Below are 11,211 nucleotides of genomic sequence, written 5' to 3'. Positions count from 1 at the left end.
GGCTTTTCACAAGCCTCTCTCTCCCACACAAGCTTCTCCCCACCTCCCACAATCCTCCTGCTCTTGAGGCCGATTGGCTGGGTCACGTGGGCGGAGCCAAAAAAGTCCCCCAATGAGCAGCTCCGTGGTCTGAAAGGGCAGGGAAACAGCCCAATGAGCATCACCGCAGAGGAGCCAATCAGCTAGATGTTGCTGGGGCCGCTGTGAGCCAATCATAAGCTGGCAGCTGGAAGTTTGCTGGCAGCTGGAAGTTTGCTGGGGCCCCTTCGGCTGTGGCTCTCAACAAAAGGTTACTGAATAAAAAACTATAATTCAAGAAAAATACAAAACATCTGGTGCAGTGGTGCACACCTGAATCCCAGCTACTTGAGGGGCTAAGGCATCAGGATCTCCAGTTCCAGCTAGCTTGACAACTTTCCTGTTTCAAAATGAAATTTCTTTAAAAGGACTAGAGGAATAGCTCAGCACGAGAGTGCTTATCTAGTCTGTACAACGCCCTGGGTTCAGTAACTGCAAAAAAAGAAAAGGAGAAAGAAAGGAAAGAAAAAGAAGGGGGAAAAAACACAACTAGACTGGGTCCAGCGGCACATGCCTGTATTCCCAGCTGCTGAGAGGATGAGGCAGGAGAGCTGCAAAACCGAAGCCAGTCTGGGCAGCTGAGCAGGACCCTGTCTCAAAATTAAAAGAAAAAAATTTTACAGGGATGTACCTCAGTGGTACAATGCTTGCCAAGCATACCAGAGACACAGAGTTCAATCCCAGGCACACTAAAAATTAAAAATTCCGGTTACAAGGAAGCATAGAAAATTAACAAATGTCAAAAAAACCTAAATGGCCAAGAAACACAGAAGGGCAAACTTAAATTAATTGTGGGATGAAAATTATGACAACTATCAGGAATCGTTTTTAATGTCAGGTTGGCCAAAAATAACAAATCTCGTATGTTGTCAAGAATGCAGAGAAAAGAAAGCCCTCGTTACTTCCAGTGGAACCACTTATTGGGTCATCTCTTGGGGGGAATGTGGTAGGACTTACTAATATGAAGCCATAAAATGGCTTACCATTCTGTAACAGAACAGAAGACAACATAAATTCATAAAAAAGGAAAGCAATATGGCAACATAAAAAAGGAAAGCAATATGGCAACTTAAGAAATACATTAGATCTTTGTACACTAACCAAGACCAGCTCAAAAATAGCATAAACTGGGTAAAAAAAGCCAAATGCAGATTCTGCTCGGTTTAATACCAATTCATAATAACAACAGCAAAAACCTAAGAAAGTGTTAAAATAAACCTATGGAAGATGATTTGGAGAAATAGCATAAAAGCCAGATTCCCAAAGGATGTTTTTTAAAACTCAGTAAATGAGGAGAGAGACCTATCCTGCTCAATCAGGATTTGTTTGGCCTCATGAAATATCAACCTTAAAATAGCAGAGGTATAAACCAAAGAGAAGTTTATTTCTCACTCCTTTAAAGTCCAAAAGCTGGTATCACCTTTGGTTTGCACAGTATGGAATGTTTCCTGAAGGATTTTCATGTAGTTCATCTTATTCAATCCTTTCACCAACCTAGTAAGATAACAGGGCAGATATTACTGAAACCATATTTTGCAGATGAGAAACTTGTTTAGAGGAATTTGTAACTTGCCCATAGACACAGACTGGAGACCACAACGCAGCTGTAGTCCATGTAGGTGTGCCCCGTAGGTGTGCATCCCACTAACATAGGCTTCTGCTTTGGTTGTTTGGAACACTCCACGTCTTAGACCCAGGTGAAGACTCCAAATCACTTGTTTTCATATGACCTTCTTGAGGCCTTCAGTTAATATTCTAGAACAGGAATATTGGATGTACTAACATAACTATAACTGGTTATGCCAAACAACAGTGCTCTGGTTCCTCCAGGAATTTATAAAAAAGCAGTGACTGCAACCAGCTCCTTCTTTTTGTTCCACTATGGAGCTGATGTGAGGCCTAGACTCTTCTATGATATCTGCCTCTATCATTCCCATAGAAAATACTTCTGTCCTTGGGTGGACTAGATTTGGACTTACTTTCTTCCAGGCTGTATTTTTATCAAATTTGGTTTAAAAAAAAAAAAAAAAAAAAACCTTTATGTATAAATATTTAATGACTTTCAGATCGTCACAATGAAATACATACATCTACTCAGTCTTTTGAGATCTAATTAAGATTTCTAAGAAAATGAATTTTTACTTTCATACTTTGGAATTTTTTGATGTCATTTTGTCATGATAAAATGATTCCAGCCAATGTGCATTTTTTCTTCAATGTGATGTTTGTTTTCGATGTATATGTGCAAGAAAGTAGGTGGAGAAAGCTTAAAACTTTTTTTCAAAGCTCATGAATTTGCTATAACCTACAAAAAGCTGTAATGAAGAAATATTTGTTTGCAGAGAATCAATTAAGTAGCTTCCAGTCACTGGTGAGCAGATGATTCCTGCTTCTCAGAACTTGAATGTTTCAGCCAATATCTGTTAACAATTGGAAGTTGAGCCTATTTCCCTGAATTCACTGGCTATTTAACTACTGATTTCCTTTGCCTAACTTTTTTTCATTTTGTATTGTTTTATTGGTTTGTAGTTCTTCATCTAGTAATGGATACTAACCCTTTGTTGAATACATTTAAATTCTCACCCCCTTGTCAGTCGCTTATTTTTGTCTTGTATTTTGGTGGTGGGGGGGGGGTGAGAAAACTGATTTTTTTTTAATGTAATCCAACTGATTTTTTATTGGTATTTGTGTTTTGTATCCTAAGAAATAGTTCCCTATTTTAAGAATATAGGCATATATCATTTAGAGCTTCTCCTCATTTAAATTTTAGAAATTTTGGAAAGCTATGAAATTTCCAAACCCTCATTCTGCATTTGTTCTGACAGGTGGTGCAGCAGAACAAGCTGGAACAATAGAAGCTGGAGATGAAATTCTCGCTATTAATGGGAAGCCCCTGGTTGGGCTCATGCACTTTGATGCCTGGAATATTATGAAGTCTGTTCCAGAAGGACCGGTGCAGTTAGTAATTAGAAAGCATCGGAATTCATGAATTTCAACATGACTCTTTGTTTTCTCAGTTCTTTCCTCATTTTAGCAAATCAGAATGACTTCTTTTAAATGACAGGTTCTTGAAACGACAAATAGTATAGACGAAAACTATAAAAATCTCCAATTTTTTTGCTTTTCCACGAAGCCTGACCTGTTGTGTTGCAGCAGCAATGAAGTTGAACTCTGGAAGCCTGCAGGGGTCGTTTGGTTCTAGTGCCTATGCCCTCCTTTTATGTTTGCATTGAGGACACAAGAGGTGACATGCTCTTCTTCATCTGAAACACCTAGCTACACCTTCACTTCCCTCCTGCCACCTCTCCCAACATACAGTCCTGGTGCAAAGAGACCGGATGGGTAACACAAATGTCACAGCTAAAAAGACTAGTTTTATATAATTTTTTAAGTAAGTGACATGCTTTTAGGCACAGTCAATGGAAGGAAGAGCTGTAAGTCTATATATGTTATCCTGAAAAGAAAATAAGGCTTAGAAAAAAAAAATGAAATTATGACCTAATCATTAGGCTGAGCTCAGGAATTATCTAAATAATGAAAAGGCAAAATAAAGAAAGTAATATTTTTTAACTAGTGTAATGTACAATATATGGGTGCAGAGTTCAATTCAATGGGTCACTGACTATGAAGTAATGATCACCTTCTAGTTCTCCAAGGTTAAGTCAAAGGCTGCTTTACAGTATAACAGTTCCAAAAACTGCACTAAACAGCCGTGAGCTTCACTGCCTACAAGGAGCAGGGAGTTGCAGATCTGAAAGCACCTTGCATCTGGTTTTCAAACCTGTCTTGGATAAGTGCTTAAATTCAAGACTGGACAACACAAAGCAGACAAAACTATCAGCCATGGGTTTCCACTTCTATATTTCATGCACTCCAACCACTCATTTCAAGTAAATTTTTAGAAGTATCTTTTTAGTGTCCTTAGATTTATAAGCAAAGGTATTCTATTTACAAATCCAAATTGAGCAGCATATATTAATCCTTTTGAGAAAAACTTTGGGTTGGTTTTTCTCTGCTTTCCCAGCACTTAAGAAATGTGATGTTTCTAGTTAATGGATTTCTTGACCTGGTATAACAAAACTCTATAATGACTGAAGTTGTTGCTGTGTATTCCTGTTTTGCAAATTCTTCCTTTTGCTAAAAGTATTTTCTTCCAGAAGAATGTGACTCATGCTGCTTGTGAACACCCCCCAGCTGCCATAAGCTTCTTCAAAGTACCCATTCTTATCCCATGTGCCATTCCCCTGTGACAAAGTTGGCTTTTCTCCCCTTGCACTATACCTTATTTTCCTAAATTCCAAAGCCTCATCAGCTTTGTTTACCAAAATGTAAGAACGAGGAAGAAAATGGAAAAACAGGGTGAGTCACTGTCAAGGTGAAGGAGTATGTAGTATTTACAACTTAAATCCTCGGGTGGTAAGAAGCCAGCCCACTGAGTCCTGGAAATACGGGTGGAGATTGTATTTGTCATACCTGCATGCATGATTCTAAGATTTTATGTTGGTGATTTAAAAAAATAACCTACAGCCAGGTAAAGGGCTATAAGTCCCAGATCATGGAGATACTTGAGCTGTCATCTATATACATCATTTTTCTGAGGACCAATTCTGCTAAAGATCTGTGAAGTTGGCCCAGTGAGGTCCCTCAGATGGGAGTAAAATACCTGGCTTGTCTGAGCCCAGATTTCTCATTTTTCAACAGGTTATGCAAAGGAAAATATAGTGCAGCAGTTAGCTAGAAAAACCTGATTGATTAAGCTTAGATTCTAATTTTCATTACAGTTACAGGTAGGATATTATAGGAAGTCAGTGCAAGGTGCATGCTAGATTATTTTTGAAGTCTCGGGGTCAATTTCATGGTTTCTACTTCTTGCCTAAAAATTAAGAGACTACTTGAAGTCAATACTGAAAACCATTTTTTGCCTCTACTTTTACAGCTTTGCCTTTAAGAAATGTAGAATCCATCATAAAACTCTAATAGTAAAGAAATGCACACTTCTATGTGAACAGACAGAACTTTCTAGAGCAATGGCATTACAAGGGTGGACCTCTGGCTTCTCATACCAAGTCATCAGCTATTTCTATTCCATCGTGCCAGAAGGATTCCCTGACCAACAGTAGGAATTTAAGGGAAGAAGCAAAAGCTGAATTTTGATCCTGAGAGATAGAAAGCTATTTATTTGTCTTCAGTGTTCAAGGCATGACTAGTGTTTCTAATTAGTCTAATAAGCTCCCACGCTTCCTGAAGTGAACACTATAGTATTGTCCTACTAAAACTCGTTTGTTTTTTTTAAACTGGTCAGTCATTCACAGTAAGCTATGAGGGTAAATGTGTCATAACATGTAAATCGTAGTTGCAAGAATATACCGTGAAAGCTGAGGAGGTTGGGTTTCATTTCCACCCTCCCACATGCATCTCATTGAATTGTATGGTTTGACTATAATTGGCACCACACTTGTTGTATATTATACATTATCCTTTATTTATGTAAAATAAAATGCCTTATATATTAAAGAGTAAGTGCAATAATATGAAATAGCCTGTACATTTTTAAATGTTGTTGCCAAGTTATGTAAATCCACATCTCTGTAAACAACTTTTTTAAGTAATTTTAAAAAAATAAACACTCTGCTTACTACTTGGCCTTTTTTTCCCCAACTGTTCTATATTTACAGAGTAATATCAAGATAAACAATGTCTGCTATAACCTAAATAGGTGAGAGGTACAAAGGCAAGATAACTGAAGTTAGCCATTATTTTTCATGGTTACAATCAGAGCTTTGGCAGAATCTAAAACCACTCTGCCTTTAAAATCTTAAACATTACCACAACCTCCTGGCTCTGGTCATCTCCTGGCTTCAATTACAACAAGGCCTTTACTCCCCTGACAACTGTCTGTTTTCTCCCCATCAGAATCCTATCCTTTCTTACTTCCTTCTCTTTTCAGACCAGACCCCATGGCAGAGGACAGCCCAGAGACTTTAGATCCTGTATGCCACTAACCAGTCTTTCCAGAAGTCCTGGATCTTCCCGACTGTCACATACCAAAAGTTGCCACAATAAATTCATAATTTCCAACTTCAACTGGGCCCTTGATGCTGCTCAGTAACTGTTTCCTTGTCAGTTTTTTCTCTCATTTTTCACAATGACTATGTTCTTTATTTTTCTCAGAAACCCTACTTACTCACCTTCCCCCTCACACATGCATCATCTGGGATCCTGGTTCAGAGTGAAATAAAAAGCATCTATTTTATTTAGGCGTTTTTTGGTTTTAAGATACAGACACCAACCTAGAGTAGCTCAAGGAAGAATGCAAGATGGAATCTCATAGAAATTTAAGAATGGGACCCAGCATGGGACTACAGAAACTCTAGGGTTCCGGGTTTTCACCCAACTCCTTCTACTGGTAGAGCTCCATGGTTGTGGGTCTCTCTCTGCTGGCCTACTATCTCCCAGCTGGCATCCTTATCCCCAGTCCTTAACTGTCACCTAGAAACCTCCCATGAGTGACATTTTGTCTTAATTTGGCCTACTTAATATCCCAGAATCTCTCTGGACATATACACCACAGTCTGCCTAAATTTCCAAAATATCCCAAATATAAGGCTCTGATATATTGGCTCATATATCAAATATATTGGCTCAGCCCACCCCTACTTGGGTAATTTTTCCTCAGGAGAATATCTATTTACATAATTCTCTTCCCTGAAACCCACTGATGTGTGAAATGAACAAATACAAACAGGAAAACTCTACAGATATGGTGCATACCCCTAATCCCAGCAACTTAGGAGGTTCAGGCAGGAAGATCATCAAGGTCAACCCAGCAACTTAGGGAGAGCCTGTCTTAAAAAAAAATTTTAAATGGGGACTAGGGATGTAGCTCAGAGGTAAAGCACCCCTAGGTTCAATCCTCAGTACCAAGAACAAAAAAAAAAAATTTAAAAAAGGAAACTGGAAACCTAGTTCTAATATGGAAATTGACATCACATATTCTATGAATGTGGAAAACTATTATATTCATTGTATAATAAAACCTAAGACCAAACTGAAGAACAATGGAATGGGAAACAATTCTCTCTAAATGAAAGAAAGCAAAAGTGGTATGAGAGTTTTGAGGAATGCCACCAAAACACTTAACCTGAAGAATGGGGTCTACAGAAGGTAAACCCTTAAAGAAGCGGGTTACACCCAAGTCATCTTCATGCTTTGTGATCTTACAGAGATGTGAGGAAGCTTCCCTCAGTCAGGATCTTGCAATGACAGGACTCAACTGGCTCAGTACGACACTAGCTGCCCCAGGTCACCACTCACTGACAAAGGCCACAGTGACCACCACTCCCCACACCCTCCTCCTGATACTCCTGAAACAGCTGAGCACCTCAGTAAAGATTAACATCAGGCTGAGTGCGGTGGAGCACACCTATAATCCCAGTGGCTTGGGAGGCTGAGGCAAGAGGATTGTGAGTTCAAATCCAACCTCAGCAATTTAGGGAGGCCCTAAGGAATTCAGTGAGACCCTATCTCTAAATAAATACAAAAAGGCCTGGGGATGTGGCTCAGTTGGTTAAGCACCCCTGGGTTCAATCCTTGGTATCAAAAAAAACAAAAAAAAAAAGATTCATATCAGCAAGGATATAGCTTTCCTCTCTTGGCCTAAGGGACTTATTGAAAAATACTCAAACAGAGCTATGAAGAACCAGCTACTGACCAATCTTGGGCCAAATGGCAGGCGTATAAAGAACTTAACCTAATTCTACCAAATGTGAGTCAGCAAGGGTCTTACTTATGCAGAAATAACAGGTAAAGAAAAGGGCATAAAAGAAAGAATAGAAAATAGAAAGCAGGGAGAGAGAAATATTAACATGCAAAAGGTGCATGCACACAACTGATACAGAAAAACCACAGTAAATTGCAGCTGAAATTGCAAGTTTTTCACCCTCTCATAGTAGTCAAGTGTGTGAACTGGGTGGGATGAAGGAGGAAAAGGGCTGATGCAAGCTGTGCACTCTCAGACTCCATAATGAGGAGAAACCACGGGAAACAGAATCCAAGTTCAGAAGGACAAGAACAACAGGGAACAAGAATAAGAATCAGATGAAAACAGGTAAGGTGAACAGTGGCAGAAATCAAACAGCCATATATCTGAACACTCCACCAAAACAAATAAGAGCTAGACAATAGTTGAGCTGCTCTCACATCTCTCTCCTAAAAGAATAGGAAAATAAATTCAAGAACCAGAGACAGAATATAAACGAGGTCAAATCCCATAAAAAATGATAAGAAAAAGTAACATGAGAAGCAAATACACTATCTGCAGACACTAAAGTACACCAGAGCTGGGGATGTAGCAAGGTGATAAAGCACTTGCCCAGCATGAGAGAGGCCCTGAATTCAGTTCCCCAGTGTGGTACCAAAAACAAGCACACAAGAGAGACGCACAGGAAGCTATTAAGAACCTGCATCAAGTACATCAAGAAAATGATCTGAGACAGGTACAGTGGCGCATGCCTATAAGCCCAGTGACTCAGGACGCTGAGGCAGGAGGCTCACAAGCTTGAAACCAGACTTGACAACTTAGTGAGACCCTGTCTCAAAACAAAAAATGTTGAAAAGATCTGGGGATATAGCTTAGTGGTAAAGCACTCTTGGGTTCAACACCAGTAATAAAACAAAAAAAAAAAAGGGAAGAAGACAAAAGTCACAAAATATGACTGAATAACAAACATAAAAAAATTTTAAAATGCAGTAAAATTTAAGAAAAAATTAAATGATTTCAGAAGAATCAACTAGAAATATTATTCTTGGTGAATAAACACAAATAGCACCTTGAGAGACTATAACGGGAGGGAAATGTTGAAAGATCAGTAAGAAAGAAGAACCCAAGCAAAACTGACAGAAATAGAGTATATGACAGGAATCCCCAAAGAGACAATCCAAACAAGGAAACAGAATACTTTAATCTTTAATTTTACTGAAATCAAGAATAGAAAAAGAAAATTGACACTTTTTAGTAAAAGAACACACCAAGACCAAAACATCCTCTTAAAGCTGGAAAAATACCAGGGAAGAAAATCCCATGGCCATTCAGGCAAAAACAAGAAAGCACTCATGAGGGATACAAAATCATGATTCACAAAGCTCTACAGCAATGCTTTTTGTCAAAAATAGAGCACACTTGGGCTGTGGTTGTGGCTCAGTGGTAGCGTGCTTGCCTAGCATGTGTGAGGCACTGGATTCAATCCTCAGCACCACATAAAAATAAAATACAGCATCCATCTAAAACTAAAAAATAAATATTAAAAAAAAAAACCACTTAACCCATTAATCCCAAGTTTCTAATTCTGCGAATATTTCAAGGATGGATGTATTAAAATTGGTTAATATTTACTGTTCAGTTTAAGTTTTTATTGGTGTTACACATCTGAGACAATGGGCAAAATGGATTAAGATACTCAAAGAAAATGTGACCCAAGAATCTTGCCATCAGCATACAAAATCTTAGGAATATTATTCTCACAAGCCCTTTCTGAAGACAACCTAAATGACTCGATAGACTGTGACATCAGGAATGGTGATAAGCATTAAATATTGTGTGTACTTGCAGAGTTTAAAAAAAAAAATCAAAGGAAGAGTCAAAGGAGACTTAATGACTTTGTTCTTGCAATGCAGACGCAGCATTAACTACAAAAAGGGTTGGAATGAAGAGAGCATATTAAAAAAAAGTGTTGCCAAGATCATTGTAATGTCATGTGTAGATAATAAAAAAAAGAAAGAAAAAAAAACCCAACTCAAAAACAACAACAAAAAATTGTTTTTGTTTTGTTTTTGCAGTGGTGGGGTAAATATAGTATTTTTTAACTCTCAGTAATCATATATTGCTGATATTGTGGCAATACTGTTATTTTGAGGATATCATGAGTGTAAAGATACAAAGCAAATTAATAATTTATGTATTTTAATTTGATCATTACCAATTCCTTGAGAATTAGGATTCCTGATATGGAAAAGTAGAGATACAGAAAACCTTACAGTTCTAAATATGAATCCAATGTAAACTCATAAAGTATCTGTATTTATTTTTTTATCATAGTAAAATACAGATAGTCCTACCATTTTAAGTATACAACTATATACTGTATACTGTAGTGTCACTGTATATAGTGACATTCAGCCACTGATATTGTAAACCATCACCACCATCAGCTCCCAAACTTTTTCATCTTCCCAAACTCAAACTCTGTATTTTATTTTAATTTATAAATTATATATATATCCTATAAAAACACAATTTCTTTGCCTAGAAGCAATGACCATGGCAATAATAGTAAATATTCTGAAAGCCCACATTATGGTCTTAAAATACCAATTTATGCCAGAAGAAATCACAGCTTTTTGAAGAAAGTGATGATTACGGATATGGGGAAGAAAACATACAAACGAATTTAGAACATCTGACTGTAACAGGTCATTAAAGATGACTAGGATTATACCAGAAAGACTAAGGATCCCTGAAGAGGGGTCCACTGGCCACAGATAGGTAATCCCAAGCATTAATAAAGATAACCATGGTAGATCAATACACATAAATGTTACATTATGCTGTGAAATAAATAGGCACAAAAAGACAAAATTCTGTTATGATCTTATTTATGTGTAGATTCTCAGAAGAGAGTAGAAAGGTTATTACCAGACACTTGGGTGTGGAGGTGAACGCTGAGAAGATGCTGATCAAGGAATACAAAATTTCAGTTCAACTAGAAGAATAAGTTTTACAGTGATCCACCACACAGCATGGTGACTAAAAGGGGTAATCTATTTCAAAAATGCTGTAAGAACAGACTGTTGATATGGTAACATTCTCACCACATACAAAAAAAAGGTAAGTTATTGAGGTGACAGACATGCTAATTAGCTTCTTTGAATCTTTCTATAATGTATACATAGATCAAAACATTATATTCCACATATATATACAACAATTTGACAATTATATAGATGACAGTTTCTTTCCATAAATTCTTTGGAGAAGACAGACAAGTGTATTTTGAAAATTGACAAGTAAATTGTGGAATTTATCCAACCTTTCTTGTATTAACTTTACTCAAAGGTAATGTAAAGTTTTTCTTTTTA

At 37.6% G+C, this 11,211-nt stretch overlaps 1 protein-coding gene across 15 annotated transcripts in view; it reads left to right on the top strand.

Moving 5' to 3' along the window:
- The window catches only part of Pdzd2 (PDZ domain containing 2), a 365,551-nt gene extending 359,835 nt beyond the window's left edge, over window positions 1-5,716 (top strand). For all 15 annotated transcript variants that reach the window (XM_048802942.1, XM_048802941.1, XM_048802940.1 and 12 more), the window contains one exon: window positions 2,904-5,716. In XM_048802942.1, the coding sequence (XP_048658899.1) occupies window positions 2,904-3,067 (164 nt within the window). In that variant the 3' untranslated portion in view covers window positions 3,068-5,716. The remainder of the gene's footprint in view (window positions 1-2,903) is intronic.
- Window positions 5,717-11,211: the final 5,495 nt, after the last annotated feature.

The sequence above is a fragment of the Marmota marmota genome, unplaced genomic scaffold, assembly GCF_001458135.2.
Source record: "Marmota marmota marmota unplaced genomic scaffold, marMar, whole genome shotgun sequence".
Taxonomy (NCBI): Eukaryota; Metazoa; Chordata; class Mammalia; order Rodentia; family Sciuridae; genus Marmota; species Marmota marmota.
The sequence above is the reverse complement of the archived record's forward strand: the minus strand, read 5'-3'. Positions and strand labels throughout refer to the sequence as shown.